This window comes from Chionomys nivalis, chromosome 4, assembly GCF_950005125.1.
Source record: "Chionomys nivalis chromosome 4, mChiNiv1.1, whole genome shotgun sequence".
Taxonomy (NCBI): Eukaryota; Metazoa; Chordata; class Mammalia; order Rodentia; family Cricetidae; genus Chionomys; species Chionomys nivalis.
The window spans coordinates 31,782,893-31,803,145 of NC_080089.1; the positions used below are offsets into that span (position 1 = coordinate 31,782,893).

General features: G+C 42.2%; 1 protein-coding gene across 4 annotated transcripts in view; it reads left to right on the forward strand.

Annotated features, from left to right (window-relative positions):
• Arhgap32 (Rho GTPase activating protein 32) overlaps nucleotides 1-19,949 on the forward strand; it is a 227,892-nt gene extending 207,943 nt beyond the window's left edge. For all 4 annotated transcript variants that reach the window (XM_057766589.1, XM_057766587.1, XM_057766588.1 and 1 more), the window contains 11 exons: nucleotides 786-888; nucleotides 1,495-1,639; nucleotides 2,055-2,137; nucleotides 2,829-2,936; nucleotides 3,218-3,363; nucleotides 4,256-4,451; nucleotides 5,901-6,046; nucleotides 8,112-8,183; nucleotides 10,145-11,023; nucleotides 11,679-12,661; nucleotides 14,136-19,949. In XM_057766589.1, the coding sequence (XP_057622572.1) occupies nucleotides 786-888; nucleotides 1,495-1,639; nucleotides 2,055-2,137; nucleotides 2,829-2,936; nucleotides 3,218-3,363; nucleotides 4,256-4,451; nucleotides 5,901-6,046; nucleotides 8,112-8,183; nucleotides 10,145-11,023; nucleotides 11,679-12,661; nucleotides 14,136-16,385 (5,111 nt within the window). In that variant the 3' untranslated portion in view covers nucleotides 16,386-19,949. The remainder of the gene's footprint in view (nucleotides 1-785; nucleotides 889-1,494; nucleotides 1,640-2,054; nucleotides 2,138-2,828; nucleotides 2,937-3,217; nucleotides 3,364-4,255; nucleotides 4,452-5,900; nucleotides 6,047-8,111; nucleotides 8,184-10,144; nucleotides 11,024-11,678; nucleotides 12,662-14,135) is intronic.
• Nucleotides 19,950-20,253: the final 304 nt, after the last annotated feature.

The window sequence follows — 20,253 nt, forward strand, 5'->3', positions numbered from 1 at the left end:
GAAAGATGACTTTAGCCAGAGGCAAGAAAAGCAAGGTGCCATTACAGTTTACAAAAAAATGACATAGTAATATACATTAAATGAGATTCAGTAGCTCAGATTGTCTTACTAATACACCCAACCAGCTTCTGGGTGTTTTATCCTTAGTGTAGTATTTATTTCTTTATAGACCGAGTAATGTCCTCCCAATTATTGCTTGTCAGGGATTTTAACTAACACTATCAAATGGCCAATTAAGAAGTTTGTGTGCTGATTAATTTGCATTAAAAAATAAAGAGTGCCAGTCCCTGGCTATGGTAAAAATTTAAATGGTTACAGAAATTTTTCCCATAGTTTTGAACTTTTGTTCTAGCCCATATGCCTGAAGTAGCTCTCCCTTTGCATTGACTAAGAGGTAAAAGAAACGTGTCTAGGAGTGAAGTAGTACAGCACTTGTAAGTAATTACCTTGGTGGCACATGTGCTTAACTTTATAAAATCATTTGCTGTGGATGGCATTCGAGTGAACTGCTGTTTGTTGTAGTCTATAGTTGTGTTGGGGGTTAAACATTTGATCTAAATGAGTCTGTGGCCAGAGACTGCACCATGTATAAACAGAGCCAGGCTTGGTATTGCCAGGTTTAGATATGAGGTGTAATAATCAGATTCTCTTCTTTTTTTAATAACAGACTAATTAATTTGCTCTTCGATTTATAAATTTTATTTTGCTTATAAAAACTAAGATGTTTTGGGTGTCATGTTGGTTACACTGAATAGCAACAATAATCTGCCTTAAACTCTCTTTAGTGCCCCAGGTTCTTCAGAGCTGCACAGCATTCATCGAGAGGTATGGCATTGTGGATGGCATATATCGTCTCTCTGGCGTTGCCTCCAATATCCAGAGACTTCGGTAAAACTCTTTGACATTTTCCTTTTTTTTTTAATTCAATAAATTAAAATTATTTCAGAAACAGTAATTTTTATAACCATAGCTACCAGTAACATGGTTGAGATAAACTAGCAAAGAATGTCCCAGAACCATGTATTCTAGCCTCCTCAATACTTCAATAGTATTTTATCTCTCTAAAATGTTTGAAGAAAGCTGGTGAGATGACTTAGCAGGTAGATACTTGCCACCAAGCTCTGTGACCTGAGTTTCAAGCTGGAACCCACATAGTAGAAAGAGAGAACACACTCCCAAATTGAGTTCTGACCTGCATGCATGTGTGTCAAAACCCAAATGTAATACATGAAATCTAATGATTTCAAGAAAGTAGCAAGTTACTGAAGTAAAGGTAAACCTTTTGAGCTAGAGGCTATTTCTGTTTTATTGTTTAAGTTGTGTCCTTATTTTCCACATGGATATCTGACAAAAGATAATTTCTTACTATTATTGAAGTCCAAATACTGGTTTGTTACATATAATTGAACATTTTGTGTACTTGCGTTCTGTTCTATGGCATATATTTTCCTTTCTTCATTTAAGTAATCCTGTCTTTTTTCCTGTCTGGGCTAGTCATGAGTTTGATTCTGAGCATGTCCCCGACCTGACGAAAGAGCCTTATGTTCAAGACATCCATTCTGTGGGCTCCCTCTGTAAGCTGTACTTCCGAGAGCTCCCAAACCCTCTGCTCACCTACCAGCTGTATGAGAAGTTCTCTGTGAGTATGGGCTGGGGCACATCATCTCACATTCTCTGGATAGTTCTGTTGTGTGGTCATTTAAAATGTATTTTGACTTAATCTTCAGTGAGAATTCATTTTATGCTTAAAAAAACACAAAAACAAAAAACCTCCTTGAACAAATAATAGTAGTCAAGAGAACTAGGTGTTTAAAGTTTTCAAATTGTTATTCATTTATTTTTTGCTTTGAACCACTAACTTAGCATGTGTGACATTGCATACCATCACGCTTTTTAACAGTGGCATCTGAGCACCAAGCATGTGGAAGCAGTGTTCCCTCTTGATGCAGTGTCTTGATACATGTTGTAGATGAGTATCAGAGTGAGACTGCAAGTCAAGAACTCTCATTTGGACTAGCAAAGCTAACTGGTTTGTTGGGTTATGTCTGTTACAGGATGCCGTTTCAGCAGCAACAGATGAAGAGCGGTTGATAAAAATTCATGATGTCATCCAGCAGCTCCCCCCACCACACTACAGGTAAGTCATGACCTGGCAGACAGAGAAATGCATTCTGGGCACAACTAGATCTTTGTTGGTTTATATATAAATTGTTATTTCTAATAATAGAAACTTTAGTTCTGTCTCTTGGCCACTGTTTTATTGGTTTTAATCTTTGTGTTGTTATCCAGAGATGCTGCTGTAGATGGGTGATAGGTAGTATACACAGATATGTGTGTAGGGGTGTGTATGTGTATCAACTGAATAAGTTGATCACTTTTTATTTCCAAAAGTATCCTGACGAGTAATTTAATCTCCGTATGCATAGAATGGTTTAAATAAATAAGATGAACAAGGACATTACAGCTGGGTGGGCTTTTCACTATGAAAGTACTTCAGCTATCCAGGCACTATTCCTGGTATTATTAGAATTGCTAAGGTCACCTTTAAGTTTGTAATGCTTTGTTTTTATGCTTTTAGATGGTTAGACCCTTTCCTTTTAGTTATTTGCAGAAAGTAGAATAGCATAACTTCAAAATATTACTTGGTGTGGAAACTTAGTTTTTTGGAAATTTCATTTTGAATGATGTTTAAACACATGTTTAAAGCACAAATGTGTGTATTGTGCATGCACTGTTTTCTATTCTGATGTCAGAAACTTACAAGCCAGTGATCTCCACACTGCCATATAGTGTCTCTTTCAACTAGCATGTTCTGTTTCAATTTTCAGAACCCTGGAGTTCCTGATGAGACACCTCTCTCTTCTAGCGGACTATTGCTCCATCACGAATATGCATGCAAAAAATCTTGCCATTGTCTGGGCACCAAACCTGCTGAGGTAACTTACATTTGATTATGATCTTTAGAGGATGAGCTTTCTTGAATTGTAAAAAGCCTTGCATCATGGTTCGTCAAAAACAAACAATAAAAAAAAAGGTTAAAAAGTAAAGCAAATTATTATTTTAGTTAACACCTCCCTAAAGCAGCCTGTAGGCGTTGCCTAAGGGACTGTAAAAGTATGATTTCTTCCACCAATGTCTCTGGAACTTCTGTGCTGAGGAATTGTGCATCGGGAGACCTCCCTTCGCAGCCCTGATGGAACTGTTATTGACCCCACAGATCAAAGCAGATAGAGTCGGCCTGCTTCAGTGGGACAGCAGCTTTCATGGAAGTGAGAATTCAATCTGTGGTTGTTGAGTTCATCCTCAATCATGTAGATGTGCTCTTCAGTGGCAAAATCAGCGCTGTCATGCAGGAAGGGGCAGGTATGGCTCAGATTGCTTTTCCTTATTACCAGGAACAAGTTTCTAAAGGAATGGAGAACTTTGCAATTATCATTTCATCTAATACTGTGTGACAGTGATAGACGACAGCTAATTTATGTTTGTGCAAGCTCAACAAATTGACAAGTTGTTTCATACCATTATTGAGTTCCCACTGGAAAGGTAAAATCACTGTCCTATTTTAAAATATGGTTTCATAGCTGTAGAAAATAATTTGCTCTAAATTTTTTATTATTATTATAATAAAATCTGTGGTAGCTTTAGAATATTACTCCATGTGTATATATAGTGATACCATATATGGGACTGCTATAAGTTCATTACTCATCAACAGTATCTTGCATCAGGGCTGGGGAGATGGTTTAGCAGTTAAGAGCATTGGCTTCTCTTCCAGAGTACCCAACTTCTGTTTTCACAACCCACACAGTGGCTCACAACCATCTGCAACTCCAGTTCAAGTGGATGCAATACCCCTTTGAGGTTTTCATGGGTACTACATGTCAAGTAGTATACCGTCATGTACCCGCAAAACACCCATATACAAAAAAATAATTAAAAGGATTTTAGACATTAAAAAACCTCACCCACATTACTAGTATATATAAAAATATGAGATTTAGCATAAAAAGAAAAATTCTTCTAAAACTAAAAATGTTGAATGATTACCTTTACCTGAAAGGAAAATAGATTATGATAGAATTTCACTGTGCTCTGCAATGTCACCTTCTGTTTCTTATTAAATATAAAACATTGTGATATTTGTCATTGAAAGACCTTGAAGAAAAGTTGAAACACTGTCGCTAGGTAGAGATTGATGATGGGCAAACTGACTTGTGCATACAACACTGACATTCTTCTTCCTTTTTCTCTGAAGCGTCTCTGTCAAGGCCCAAGTCGCTGCTGGTATCTTCTCCATCTACCAAGCTGCTGACATTGGAGGAAGCCCAGGCAAGAACACAGGCTCAGGTCAATTCTCCCATTGTGACTGAAAATAAGTACATCGAAGTAGGCGAAGGGCCTGCTGCACTTCAAGGGAAGTTTCATACCATTATTGAGTTCCCACTGGAAAGGTAAAATACACTGTCCTATTTTAAAATATGGTTTCATAGCTGTAGAAAATAATTTGCTCTAAATTTTTAATTATTATTATAATAAAATCTGTGGCAGCTTTAAAAAATATTTAATTGAATATGAGTGATGTCAAACCCTTTAAAAGAAAGTTAGTTGTACAAGGGGAATTGCTAATAAAGGGATACACATTCATTGTATGGCGTTGGCTTTTCTCTCTGAGAAATGTTTTTTAGGAATTTAAAAATAAGTTGTACTGAAACAACTTAGTCAGAAAATAGTGAATGTGCAATGGCTTCTCAGATACTGGTTCCTTATCCTGCTCCAACAGACTCCTGACTAGTGTCTGAGTCCCTAGTAACTGAGACATATAGACCCTTCCACCCAGCTGAGACCCCACCGGGTCAGGAATGGGGGTGGAGCCTCCTGTGCAGTTCTGATGAGTGCAGAAGTTGTCATACAACCCAGAGAAGCTGCGAACTCGACCCAACACAAAGTTACAAACTTGTATGAGGCTTTGTTTGTTCTGCAGTGTTTAGTTGAGTCTCTCCAAGCTGATACCCTCCCTGCCTGCTTCCCTGAGGAACACCAATAACAGGTGTGACTCCCTTGCTAGGTCTGTAGGATGATGAATCTATGTGCAGGGTGTGTTTGAAGTGACTGCTACCCTTCTGGCTTGTACTCATGAATGTAAGGCTCTTGTTTCCTTAGATGAGGCAACACTAACAAAACCTCAGAATTGGTTATTTTTCATTGTTATATATTCTTTCACCTTCCTTTTCTTTCTGTGAATAATGTTACTTTGGGATGTAATGTTACTTTGTCTTCAGCACCTTGTTTTTATTATTTTAGTTCTGATTTACTCAAGGATGTCTTTACTGTGTAGTGATTCACAAAGTAGATATTAGGATGTAGAGATGTTTAGGTTTTATGAAATTCTCATTTCCTCACATAGTTTCACAGTAGTAAAGAAATTAGCTGAACTTCTTAGGTCTTTATTTAATCGGCCTCTTGTTTGGTTATCTGATTTTAAAGGACATCTAACTGTACATGGGTAGTTGGCACACTGCCTGGCATTCAGCATATGCCAGATTCTTAAACATCCTGTCTTCTGTCCTTGTTCTTTCTGCTTACCTCAGTTTTTCTATACTGTTTTATTTGTGGAGACTTTAATATCATTGTCTTATTTTCAGGTTTTTTTTCTTTAGATTGTAAGGTACAAGTGACCTTTGTAAAGCTGTTGCTCACGTTACTACCCACATGTTTAGCTTCCCTGTCATACAGCACTGCACTGTACAGTGCACTACGCAGCAGGGAGAAGGCTTGTCTATGGTTCCTATTATACCTCTCCAAACAGTTTTGTTCTTCCTACCATTTGTTCATTACGTATTCTGTAGGAAAAATAAAGCCCCAGTTATGTTAATACTGATAAACTGTTTTCTGTTTTGTAGAAAGAGGCCTCAGAATAAGATGAAAAAATCTCCTGTGGGCAGCTGGCGTTCTTTTTTCAATTTGGGGAAGTCATCTTCTGTCTCTAAACGCAAGTTGCAGCGTAATGAGAGTGAGCCCTCGGAGATGAAAGCCATGGCTTTGAAAGGTGAGCACTCTGCCACCCTTTCTGCTACAGCAGACTGCCTGCTGTCCTCATGGCTGCCTTCTCTGGGTGTCCCTTCCCATGCCATCACAACACACCTCACTGTAAAGCGTGCGTAGTTGTGGGCACAGGTGGATTCTCTTCAGGTCTGATTATCCCCAGCTCATAAGAGAATATAAATTACATACAGAAGAACTCAGTTTCTTAAGGAAACTGTAGATTTTTACACACAAACACTTTAAGAATTAGCAGTGCATTTGTGACATTGCTTTTTTTATTGTAACATGGCTTATATATTGCTGATAATAAGCAAATACTGCTGTGTTGTGTACTTGTTTTGATATTTAGTTTTATAGATTTAAAATTTGAAAATCTTTTTCAGCATACTTTTCACATTCATAACTATAATAACCAATGACAGTCTCTTTTCTAGGTAACTCGCTGATGAGAGTATTGTATTCCATCAGATCTGTAACTGTTGAGTAAAATACTCCTTAAGATAGTTTTTAAAAATTTGTGCTCTAATAAGAATATCTTCTTAATCTAGAAAAATAGTATATTTTTCTCTTTAGGTACTGTTAGAAATAATGTTCAGTTCACTTATATCATTTTGTTTGCAATCATGTATTACCCATATAGTAGATATTTTGATAGCAAGTTGTGAAGGAAGAAAATTTAGGTAGTTCCCTGCCTTAAGAGTCTAATTAGGAAGGAATCTGTGTGAAGAATGACTTTCAGCATGCAAGCACAGCTGATGTACTGTTTGACGTCTTTGGCGGACATTGTCAGTTCTTAAGATGGTGGGCTGGTAGTCAGGAATGCTAATTGAAAACTAATCAGTATTACATTATGTGTACAGATGTCTTGCCTGCATTTGTGTGCGCAGTCCATGTGCTTGGTGCTCATAGAAGCTAGAAGAGGGCACTGGATTCTTTGGAACTGGAGTTAGAGGTGGCCGTGAGCTCTATGTTGTGTGGGTGCTAGGAATTAAAGCCAGTCTGCTGAAGAGCATCAGTGCTCTTAACCACTGAAGTAGCTTTCCAGCACCAAGAAAGAGAGCTTTTAGCTTGGGTGTTAAAGGAGGTGCAATTCACCTCATTTTTAAGGGAACTAAGAATCCTGTTTCAGGAAATGAGAGCAGAGTAGGAAGAGGGGCAGGTTGGGGAAAAAAAGATTTTTAAAGGACTACAATAGATTTTGTTGTCAAGAGAGGAGAGCAGGAAGGTCGCAAAGAGCTTAAGAGACAAGACTTAAAGCACCTGCAGTTTGAAGTGCTTGCTACCAGCAGGCCAGCAAGACACAGTAGGGTGGCAGATAAGATTAATGCATGCAATTAAAATAACCGAGTTCCTGCAGCTGCCACCATAAATAATTACAAATTGAGACTGAAGCACAAAAGTGTGTGGAAACTCAGAGTCTGGCAGTTCCCTCCTGCCTCGTCTGTCCCGTCATGGCCCCTGACATTTCTTGCCTTTAGGTGGCGTCACTCCATTCTCCACCTGCATCTTTACAGGGTCTTCTTCTCAGTGTCTCATTGTCCTGTATTTTCACAAGGCACTGTCATTGAGGACGGGCCACTGTAAGATGTCATCAGAGGGCTTTGGAGGAATGGCTAATGGTCAAAGACTCTTCTACAGGAGAGTTCCTACTTCAGTTCCTAGCACCTGTAACAAGCTCTGGGGATCCATCATCTTCTTCTGGCCTCCTAGAGTGCTGACATATGTGTGCATGCACTCGCATGGACCATGCACATGAATGAATTAAAAAAAAAAAACTTTTAAATACATCACCCAAGGCTGTGAAGTTGGTCATCAGGAAACATACAGGAAAGAAGTGAAGAAGTGCTTTAGTTTGCCTCTGTATGCAAGTTTGTAGGCGTTGGAAGGGTTTGTTTTCACCTGGGAAACAGAATAGTGCAGCACTTTACATAATAGGGTGGTAAACTGAATATGACTGTTAAAATGACTAATCACACTTGGAAATACAAAGTCAGGAAAAACACCAAGCCCTTTAACTGCATAATCCTTAATAATCACAGGTTTTACACTGTTTGGTTTTGATTATTTAGGTGGCAGGGCAGAAGGAACTCTTCGCTCAGCTAAAAGTGAGGAGTCCCTTACTTCTCTCCATGCAGTTGATGGTAAGCATAAATGTTCTGTGATGGATTGCATAAAAGAACATGCATACAGAAGTTTGTTGTGAATATGTGCTTAGTAAGAAGACTATGAAATATCACTTCCAGTAGTATTGGTATTTATTAAATATGGTTCAATTAAAACTCATGAATATTTTAATATGGTGTGTTATTTTGGCATGAATACTACTTATATCAAATGGCTGAAATGTTTGAAAGCAAACATTTATATTTGTCAGTGCTTAAAAGCAAGTGTCACTAATTCCTTTAGATTTGGTATGGGAACAACTTTGAGCTTCACTTGTTAATTGATGTGGGTGGTCTCCGTTACTCAAGGGTCATTAACATTTGGACACGACAACTTAAAGCCCAAGTTTACCTCCAAAGGGGGCCAACATCTGGCAGATGCTGGAGGGAGATGTGGTTACAGCCTAAGTTGAAACTCACAGGCAAACTTTATGAAAGCAAGTGTTGTGCTGTGCTGCTTGGGTTTGTTTGAGAAGTGAAAAGCCTGTTCTCATTAGGAAAAAAAGTAGAAGTGTTTTAAGTGTGTGAATGGAGAGCTTTACAAAATGCATGTGAATACGTTTTATTAGGAAGAAGCATGTTCGCTTTAAAAAGAAATTTGGATAGCATAAGGATATTTTCCCATTATAAGCAGCCCCTTTTTTCTTACTGTTTTATGCCCGAAGTGTTATTTTAAGTGATGACTTCTACTTATAAGTTATATATGAAGCCAATGATAAAATAAGACACAAAGAAAGCAAGAAACCTGCCCAGTGTCATGGCAAGAGTCAGTGGTGGATCAGTAATACAATCCAAGACTCCCTTGCCTCTTTCCTATCCAGGCTGTGGAACAGTGCCTTCTTTGTTAATTTGGACGTTCTCTTACCATAAATGACTGATGTCTGTACACCCAGAGACAGTTTGTGGGAAGAAAATTAAAAGTTGCATTTTTCTCTAGGACCACGCATAATAGGCTCAACGTCCCCTATTCATGGCTAGAAACCAAATATGAGTGAGTACATCCCATGTTCCTCTTTTTGGGTCTGGCTCACCTCACTCAGGATAGTGTTTTCTATTTCCGTCCATTTGCCTGCAAAATTCAGGAAGTCATTGTTTTTTACTGCTGAGTAGTACTCTAATATGTATATATTCCATACTTTCTTCATCCATTCTTCCATTGAAGGGCATCTAGTTTGTTTCCAGGTTCTGGCTATTACAAACAATGCTGCTATGAACATAGTTGAGCATATACTTTTGTTGTATGATAGGGCATTTCTTGGGTATATTCCCAAGAGTGGTATGCGTGGTCCTAGAGAAGCTAATTAAGAAGGTGAACCCAAAGAAAAACATTTAGGCGATGAAAGGAGACAGAGACAAAGACCCACATTGGAGCACCGGACTGAAATCTCAAGGTCCAAATCATGAGCAGGAGACAGAGCACGAGCAAGGAACTCAGGACCGCGAGGGGTGCACCCACACACTGAGACAATGGGGATGTTCTATCAGGAACTCACCAAGGCCAGCTGGCCTCGGTCTGAAAAAGCATGGGATAAAACCGGACTTGCTGAACATAATGGACAATGAGGACTACTGAGAACTCAAGAATAATGGCAATGGGTTTTTGATCCTACTGCACATACTGGCTTTGTGGGAGCCTAGGCAGTTTGGATGCTCACCTTACTAGACCTGGATGGAGGTGGGTGGTCCTTGGACTTCCCACAGGGCAGGGAACCCGGATTACTCTTAGGGATGATGAGGGAGGGGGACTTGATGGGGGAGGGGGAGGGAAATGGGAGGTGGTGGCGGGGAGAAGGCAGAAATCTTTAATAAATAAATAAACAATAAAAAAGTTGCATTTTTCTTATGCTATACAATATTACTATTGTACTAAGTAGGTGACTAGTCATGGTATCGTGTGTCTTGTGAATTCATGCTTTGATATTGTTGTCCATTTTTACCAGGTGATTCCAAGTTGTTCCGACCTAGAAGACCCAGGTCTAGCAGTGATGCACTCTCTGCCTCTTTCAATGGAGAAATGCTGGGGAACCGCTGCAATTCCTATGATAATCTGCCCCACGACAATGAGAGTGAAGAGGAAATGGGGCTGCTCCACATTCCAGCTCTTGTGTCTCCTCACTCAGCTGAGGATGTTGACTTGAGTCCACCAGACATTGGAGTAGCCAGTCTCGACTTTGATCCGATGTCATTTCAATGCAGCCCTCCAAAAGCCGAGTCAGAATGTCTGGAGAGTGGTGCTTCCTTTCTGGATTCGCTAGGGTTTGCCAGGGATAAACCGGGTACCAGTCAGAAGGATGTAGAAGCAGGTGGTAGCCAGTCGCAGACTCCAGGCAGTACTACAAGTTCTGAACCTGTGTCTCCAGTCCAGGAAAAGCTGAGTCCATTCTTTACCCTGGACTTGAGTCCAACTGAGGACAAGTCTTCTAAACCATCTTCATTTACGGAAAAGGTTGTTTATGCTTTCTCTCCGAAGATCGGACGCAAGCTAAGCAAGTCTCCTTCCATGAACATATCTGAGCCCATTTCAGTGACTCTTCCACCTCGGGTGTCAGAAGTCATTGGTACTGTCTCCAATACCATAGCTCAGAATGCATCACCTCCATCTTGGGACAAAAGTGTGGAAGAAAGAGATGTCATAAATAGATCCCCCACCCAGATAGGAAAGACGAAAACAAGTGAGAGAGAGGCACAGGAAGGGTGTGAGCCTGAAGCACAGCCCCTGGAGCAGGGGGCAGCTGAAGAAGTAGAATTGCCAGGGGCAGAGGAGCGGCCTGTCTCGAGCAGTCAGAGCAAGGCTGTACCTTCTGGACAGAGTCAGACAGGTACCGTTTGTTCTCCTCTATTCCTTCCCTAATTTAAGAGTGGTCTTCCGTCCTGTGTGCCATCTGTGCCTTTTAAGAGAAAGCCTTCTCCACAGCTAGGCTATAATCAAAGAGAATGTTTTTCTGAATGGTGCTGAGGGTTCAAAGCCCTAAACTAAAACGAGTCAAACAGAACTCCCCAAAGGGCCCATGATCTTGCTTCAGACCTTCACAAAAGACCCCTACCTCTTTGGACAGTCAGAATTCATGGATAATTTTTTGCACAACTTTGTAGCTCTTGATTCTATTTTCTCTTCTAATACATATCATATTATGTATTATGCCTTACAAGTTAATGAGCCAGCCTACATCACAGTCTGTAAGCACTGGAACCTTGTACTCTAAGTGACCTTTTCTAAGTCAGGTGGGGGACCTGCTTCTCCCTCCACCCAAGTTGTAGCAGTTCAAGAGGAGTTTGCAAATTTTAAACCCTATGTTTTCCTTTTGAACCTTGTGTGTTCTCAACATTTGCATGTGGGATAGAAGATCATGGATTGCCATTTTGAAATATGGAAGGCACCTGTTTTTAGTGATCACATGGGGAGTGTTTGGCTTTCCGTGTAGGGTAACATAAGCTACCTTTTCATTCTAATTTTTTTTCCCAATTTCCCACTAGGAGCAGTTACCCATGACCCCCCTCAAGATCCCGTTCCTGTCAGTTCAGTCTCTCTTATCCCACCACCACCGCCTCCGAAAAATGTCGCCCGAATGTTGGCACTAGCGTTAGCTGAGTCTGCACAGCAAGCCTCAACTCAGACACTGAAGAGACCAGGGACTTCCCAGGCTGGGTATACTAGTTATGGAGACATGGCAGTGGTTACATCTGAAGAGAAACTGCCTGGTTCCTCCTCTAGCATTACTCTAGATAAAGCCTATTTCCAAACGGACCGACCAGCAGAGCAGTTCCACCTGCAGATCAATGGACTCGGAAATTGTAACCAGCCTCTCCCAGAGACAGCAGCTATGGGAGATCCCACTCATTCTAACACAACTGACTCTGGGGAGCAACTCCACCAAGTAGACCTAATAGGGAATCCGCTACATCGAAACCATTTATCTGGGGACCCAGAAAAGGCTAGAAGCACTTCAGCTCCCTTAGCAGACTCAGAGAAGTCTGATGATCATGGAAGTTTCCCTGAAGACCAGGCTGGGAAGACCAGCGTGTCCGCTGTCTCCTTTGTGGAGCAGGACCAGTCTCCACCTCATGTCTCCAGTGGAGATGAGCCCCCCTCTTATCTTGGTACCAGTGTGGATAAACCCCATCATTCCTCAGAACTTACAGACAAATCTCCCATGCCTTCTACTTTGCCTAGGGACAAAGCTCACCCTCTTTCTGGGTCCCCTGAAGAGAACACCGGCACAGCCACTATGGCTCATATGATGACAACTCCAGGAAGAGTTGAAACAAGCAGCAGAGAAACCAGCAGGGTCATGGCTGAGCAGCCAGCTGCTGCTGATTTTGTGACTGCAACCCTTCAGCGTGTGCACAGAATTAACCGCCCCCTCCCCCCACCTCCTTCCCAGAGGCCAGCAGAGCAACCGCCAGTCTTGGGGCAGGTACAAGAAGCTCCAAGTGTAGGATTGAATAATTCCCACAAGGTAAGATGGAGAGGAAGTCAGTGAAATGATATATTTTATTTCCAAAGGTATGTCATTTTTCAGTGGGATATGTTATCTTTGAGTGAGGTATGTTTCAGTCAAGTGGCAGGTTTTATAAAATAGCCGCTATTTGGACAACTCTGCCCTTGCCTGGCTACTGGCTTTGCAGTAAAGACAGAGCAGAGAGCCCATAGTGCAGTAAAGACAGCTTAACCCTCCGTGTTGCTTTCCCTTCTTGAAGCATGGAGGTCCTTCGCAGTGAGATCCTGACAGAGTGAACAAAGTGAGCCCCAGATATCAGGGCTGAGGTGGTAGTTCTCTTTGACAACTCCATCATTGATTCGCTGTGGCCGAGCGAGTCCTGTAACCACCCTGTGGCAACCCTTCACATGTGTACACTGAAAGTACTTCATTCTCCACATGTTTGTAGGATTCTTCTTACAGAAGAATATATATATATATATATATAATTTTTTTTTTTTTGATTTTTCAAGACAGGGTTTCTCCGTAGCTTTTTGGTTCCTGTCCTGGAACTGGCTCTTGTAGACCAGGCTGGCCTCGAACTCACAGAGATCTGCCTGCCTCTGCCTCCCGAGTGCTGGGATTAAAGGCGTGTGCCACCACAGCCCGGCCAGAAGAATATATTTAATATCTTACAGAAGTATAAGGAATAATAATATCTTATCATTTTTGTGTGGTTTGTTTGTTACGATTTCAACCATAACCAGTAACCAATTATGTTCCTCAGTTAAATACCTGCTCTCATGAGAGAATGTTAAATACAGAATGCAAAGGTGTTATTTTCTATTTTTTTCCTTTTGAAAAAGAAAGAGCAAAAATATATTACTACAGGTTTTGTGATCACCTTAAACCAAAAGGAGTTAAACTTCTAGTCCTTACTGGAGGATGTTATTTGTAGCACCTGCTTCTCAGGGACATTTAGTGTATGAACCCACAGACAGGGTGAATGGAAAGAAAAGGCAGTGAGCTCTGATTTGCTGCCATCCCAGACAAGCCCTTTTTAGCTCTTTCCTGTATCTAGAGATTTACAGCTGTTCTCTGGGTGGAACTGAGTCACTCTGAACCCCTTCCAGCTGATGAAATCAACTATTCCCATTTTAAAAACCTTTCTGGTCTTGAGGCTGAGCTTAGACCAATAGGCAGGATGCTTAGTTTTAAGTCTGGCTCTGTTGTTTGTCTAATCCTGTGTTTGGGTCGGCACATTAGAGTCCACTGTAGGCAGCCTCTCCTCATATGTAAAGCCTAGCATAAATTAGAAAACACTGCACATTTCTCCACAGGTAGTAATGAACCATGTAGCCACGCAGATACTCTTTTCTAGTCATGGGGTCAGGTCCATTGTGACTGTAGGGCTTGGGAAAGTCTACACTGCCACTCAAATAGCCTGGGTTTGCACATTGGGGGGGTGGGGGTATTTAAGCAACAGACTTTTAATGTCACTCTCTTTCCACAGGTCCAGGGAGTAGGTCCAGCTCCAGAGAGGCCACCTGAGCCTCAAGTCCCGAGTGATCCTGCATCCATCTTTGTCAATGATGGCAGCTCAGCTGCCCAGTGTCCCATGGCTGCTTCTGCTCTCCAACCAGGACTGCCTGAGAAGGTACGGGAAGGCACCAGGGCCCCCCTCCTCCACCTGCGTGCTGAGTCTTTTCCTGGCCATTCCTGTGGCTTTGCTGCCCCAATTCCCCCAACAAGGACAGTGGAAAGCAAGATGGCTGCTGCCATGCACTCCAACACTGCAGATACCAACAGCAGCTCAAATTATCACTCCTTTGTCCCTTCTTCAGCCTCGATGGATGGTGTATTGCCTTTGCCACTCCCCATCTCACAGCCTAAGCATGCTTCTCAGAAGATAGCCTATTCTTCCTTTGCTAGACCTGATGTCACCACTGAGCCCTTTGGTCCAGAAAACTGTTCACATTTCAATATGACTCCAAACTGCCAGTTCCGTCCCCAGAGCGTACCTCCACACCACAATAAGTTAGAGCCACACCAGGTATATGGTGCCCGATCAGAGCCACCAGCTTCCATGGGTCCTCGTTATAACACCTATGTGGCGCCGGGAAGAAACATGTCTGGACACCACTCTAAACCATGCAGCCGGGTTGAGTATGTCTCTTCTCTGGGCTCTTCAGTTAGGAATACTTGTTGCCCTGAAGACATTCTACCTTACCCCACTATCCGAAGGGTCCAGTCCCTCCATGCACCCCCACCTTCCATGATCCGCTCTGTTCCCATTTCACGAACAGAAGTTCCCCCAGATGATGAACCAGCCTACTGCGCAAGGCCCGTCTACCAGTATAAGCCATATCAGTCCTCCCAGGCCCGCTCAGATTACCATGTAACGCAGCTCCAGCCTTACTTTGAGAATGGACGGGTCCACTACCGTTATAGTCCATATTCCAGCTCCTCAAGCTCCTATTACAGCCCCGACGGAGCCTTGTGTGATGTTGATGCCTATGGCACAGTCCAACTGAGGCACCTTCACCGCCTACCCAACCGTGATTTTGCTTTATACAATTCAAGGCTACAAGGAAAGAATTTATACAATTATGCTGGTTTGCCTCCACGTCCACGGGCCAACATGACTGGCTATTTCTCTGGTAATGACCATAATGTAGTCAACATGCCCCCCACTGCTGATGTAAAGCACACCTACACCTCGTGGGATTTTGAGGACATGGAAAAATACCGCATGCAGTCCATCAGGAGAGAGAGTCGAGCACGACAAAAGGTGAAAGGGCCGGTCATGTCACAGTACGACAACATGGCACCAGCTGTGCAAGATGACTTGGGAGGAATCTATGTCATCCATCTGCGTAGTAAATCAGATCCTGGGAAAACTGGACTTCTCTCTGTGGCTGAGGGGAAAGAAGGGCGGCACCCAGCCAAGGCTGTCAGTCCTGAGGGGGACGACCGTTTCTACAGGAAGCATCCAGAGCCGGAGTTCGACAGAGCCCACCATCATGGGGGGTATGGCAACACCCAGGTAGACAAGCCATCCCTCCCACAGAAGCAAAGCAGCCTTAGGAACAGAAAGCTTCACGATATGGGTTGTAACCTTCCAGAGCACAGGGCGCATCAGGAAGTAAGCCATAGGCAATTATGTGAATCAAAAAATGGACCACCTTATCCCCAGGGAGCTGGCCAGTTAGATTATGGGCCCAAAGGGATGCCAGACACTTCTGAGCCAGGCAGCTACCATAACTCTGGAGGGAAATATGTCACATCAGGGCAGGAGTCTTTAAGAATGAACCACAAGGAGGTGAGGCTCTCCAAAGATCTCGACCGGCCTCGAGCCAGGCAGCCACCTGCCCCTGAGAAACACTCCAGAGACTGCTACAAGGAGGAGGAACACTTCTCTCAGTCTATGGTCCCACCCCCCAAACCAGAGAGGAGTCACAGCCTAAAACTCCACCATACCCAGAACCTGGAGAGGGACCCCAGCGTGCTATACCAGTATCCAACACACAGCAAGCGCCAGAGCAGTATGACTGTTGTGTCCCAATATGATAACCTGGAGGATTACCACTCCCTACCCCAGCACCAGCGAGGAGGCTTTGGAGGGGGAGGCATGGGGGCCTATGTGCCCTCTGGCTTTGTCCATCCTCAGAGCAGGACATATGCCACAGCGTTGGGTCAGGGGGCCTTCCTGCCCGCAGAGTTGTCCTTGCCACATCCTGACACACAGATCCATGCAGAATGAGCCCTGGGAGCAATAGAGTTGAAGCAGCCTCTGCTGGACAGTGGACTGTTCTATTTTTTTCAATAACCAAAAAAATTTAAGGAAAAAATAATGCTACAAAACCCCTGACCATATGAAAGACACATAATAAAAGTAAACAAACCACACCTTCCCCCCACTCATTCCCACCTCATCCATCCATAGGCTGTGTTGTCTGTCTGTAAAGAGATCTGGATGATTGTAAAGTGCTGTGCTGAAAGCCTAGGGGAGAAGTTCTCACCACAGACCCTATTGCTGTACAGGACTGATTTGTAAGACTCTAAGGACTGCCTTTAACTCATTGAATTTAACGTTGACCTTTCTTAGCACTTGCTACCTAGCTCAGAGCAGTTTGCCTATATTCCCTGGTGGGCTCTGCATTTCCCGTTGTGTTCCCACTGTGGTAGGGGCCATGTAGCCTGCCGAGGTGGACTCTCCACTCTGTTCTGCTTTCATCGTCCCTGTCCATGAAGGAGCCCAGTGTGCTAAATTCGAAAGAAAACTCCCTGATCCTCCCGCTGTGTCATTTAGACTGCTAGCAGCATGATCATTAAAAGGTAAAGGAATTAGGATTTTAAACATTTAGTGGCACATCATTGTGAAATAGCGGTCCAAGATGAACCACATTCTTCAGTAGTCTAGCCTTTTTCTTCTTGTCAGTCTGTACGCTCTTCTCACTACAGAAACATGAGGGGCTACTTTTTTAAGTTAAAGTTTAAGGAACTTTTCTTCGAAAGAAAATGAAGTTCTTATTGTCAGTGAACTCTGTTATTGTCAGAAAACATCACTAGTGCTTCCAGTGAGCTGTCCCCCTGCACATCCTACAAGATTCAGGACGTTGTAGTGCCAATAAAATAGTCACCCTGTTAGCTCTAAATCCAAAACATTCTCACTAAGCAAAAAACAGCATGGTTTAACTGGATACAGTTTCTTAGGGATATAAATGTACATGTTACTCAATTTCTAACTTACAGTGTGGGTTCCCTAAGAATTTGCAGAACCCCTACAAACTACCTGTTAGAAAACTACATTGTGCATTGACCCTGAGTACGCAGTTCCATCTCGCCCACTGGCATTCTGGAATCTTGTGGTTTGGCTCACTTCTGTTGTGTGGTCACAGTCTTACTGCGTTCGTCATCTACACCAGCATTTCAGAATAGTTCTAACTCTCTAGACATGTTAAACATGTGAATACCTGGAACTTTCTTTTGAAAGTTGCATTCCTTATTGGACTTGGGACAGGGTACCTCTTCAGCCCAGCTTCCCTCTTGTTTCCTAGGCCCATCCCACCCCAGCCAGCCAAGTCTGGTAAGGCAGACCTGTGTTAAAAGTGAGTTAGATTGGCATTTCATTCCATAAGTCATGATAATACTTGAGTTTTGTACATTTGTATCTTTTAATACTCTGTAGGAGACACAGGAGATTTCATTCCATATAGTTGCTGCTCTGGCTTTTTAGGATGGGATTACCTTTTACTTAGAGCAAAGGAAGAAATCTTTTAAGAGACTAAAATCATGCTGCTGTTACTGCTGTGAAATTGTGAAAGATTAGATTTACGGCAGTCTTTGTAATTAAGTCATATATTTGCGTTTTAAGGGTTTATATTTAGAACTAAAGTTTTAAGAACATGTTTGTATTTGGAGATACTCTGTAAGGTGTTCTTTGTTTCCCAAATTGACCAGAGGGATCCAGTGAAGTCTAAAGTAGACACCTGGAAACACCTACACACAAAGGTCTGTGGGAACTCTGGCATCTGCATTAAAGATGCAGACCCAGCTGATATATAGAATGTCCAGAAACTTGATGGCTGCCTCTACCTGGCGCACGGATGTGTTGGCAGACAGTATTTTCTTTTTCAACCCATGTCATCTTTTTTGTCAAGGAGGCAACTTACTGCCTCTTGAAGACCACACCAGCCCTGAATGTTATCCTTAGCGTCACGGATGGAGGGAGAGAGGACAGTGAGACAAGTGGCTTCAGTGTCTGCAGGCCTGGCCTGAAAAAAAGTGCTGAGGTCCAGACCAATTTTGATATTTGTAGATTTGTTTGTCACACATATTGTTTACTTCTGAAGCTAAAAGTCTCTTTTATAAATACTAGGGTTAATTCCTTAGGACAGTTTCTTTATTAATAACATCCTATGGGTTTGGAAATGTCAGGAAAATATTTTAAATACAGAATAATAATTCAGATTATTGGTATAAGTGTGAAAACAAAACTTTAGAGAAAGTCTAAAGTTACTTACTGTATGTAGCAACAGCCTTAACTTTGGATTCCGCTATTTGAACAACTTTGCCCACATGTTTCTCTAGCAATGTGGGGGCAGAAATTGGATGGCAAATCACTGTGAGCCAGGTTACCTCAGTGTCGTCCACCTCGTGTGTGACCTCACAAACACAGGAACTGAATGTTCTTTTCAAGTGTTGGCGTGGAGCACTATGGTCAAGGAAGTGGAACTGCCTTACACATTAAACAGAATCTCATCCCACTGGTACCTTTGCAGCCATGTCTCCAGATTTTATCTTTTTGGCAAAATTCCATAGTTCGGTTAGATTGAAGTAGATGTTCCTAGATAGCAGGCTAGGAGCTCAGCTAAAAGCTCCAGGGGCATCATGTTCTTACTAATAAATCTAATCTGAGCCTTATTTCTTACCGAATTCAGTTTCTTTTTAAACATGCATTCATATATTTTAAATGCTCGGTTTGGAGAAGTCCCTAGGACAGTCCCAAGGGCAGGGCCTGCACATTTCTTCTAATGGTAAAACATTTTTTAAAATGTAGGGTCAGGTTAAAGAAATATCCTGAGACTAATTCTGTGCGGAGGAGGGACCACGGAGGTGAGCAGATAAAAGAGCTGTTGTCAGTTTGGAAGCAGTAGTGAGTGTGCGGAGAAGGGTCGAAAAGTCCATTTCTCTGTTCCAGCCCTGTTGGTCGCCCGTTCAGTATGTTGGCAAAGTATCACCTGAGCAGAGAGTGCAAGAAAGTAATAAAGAAAGCTAAAGTATGTCAGAAAGTTACTTCCAAATGGTTAGAGGCATGTGATTATCAGTACTGTGTATTATGGAAATGTCAAGAATGATTATTTTAATGTGTGCAAGATAATGTTGGTGTGCACAGAGGGTCTTTTCCTTATCTGATTAGTACTGTTAATGTTCAAAGAATTAAAAATGATTGTTTTGCAGTTTAGATTCTGAGATAGCAAAACCTGATTTTCAACCATGACCTGCATGAGAGAAGCATCCTAGGAAGTCTTAGATCATACTTTTGAGTTCTTTAATTTATATAGTGTTTTTTTATGTTTTAATATTTTTGTGAACTGGTGTAAATTGTTAATGCATTTAAGCTTGTGTATTTTTGTAAATAGTTTTGTGATTTACTTCTTGCTCCCTGTGTAAATATTTACAGTCTCATTTCTTCCAAACTTATTTGAAACTGAGTTGTGGGTTTGGGGCTTTGTTTGTTCCCTTGTTTGGCGTGGGTGGGGGGTGGTAGGGAGAAGGGGTTTTTGTACTTAAGATGGAGATATCTTGTGGTTTAAAGCAAATGTCCCACTGAAAGCAATTCCAATATCAACAGAATTATTTCAGGTTAAAACAGACATTTTGTGTATGTGTTTCCTTTCTGACTTAATATGAATTGTGGTGGAGTCGATGGGGTGGTTTATTGGGTGCTCTGACTAGATGTTTGCATGCCACAACCTGTTGGGTTAGATGGTGTGTCAGTTGAGTTGCAGTGTATTTTCTGGCCAAGTCCTTTCAGCTCAAACTCTTCAGAGAACAGGCCTTCTGTCTGTTTTGGAGAGTCTAAAGATCTGCTGTTTGCTGCTACCTGGCACTTAGTATGCAGTCCC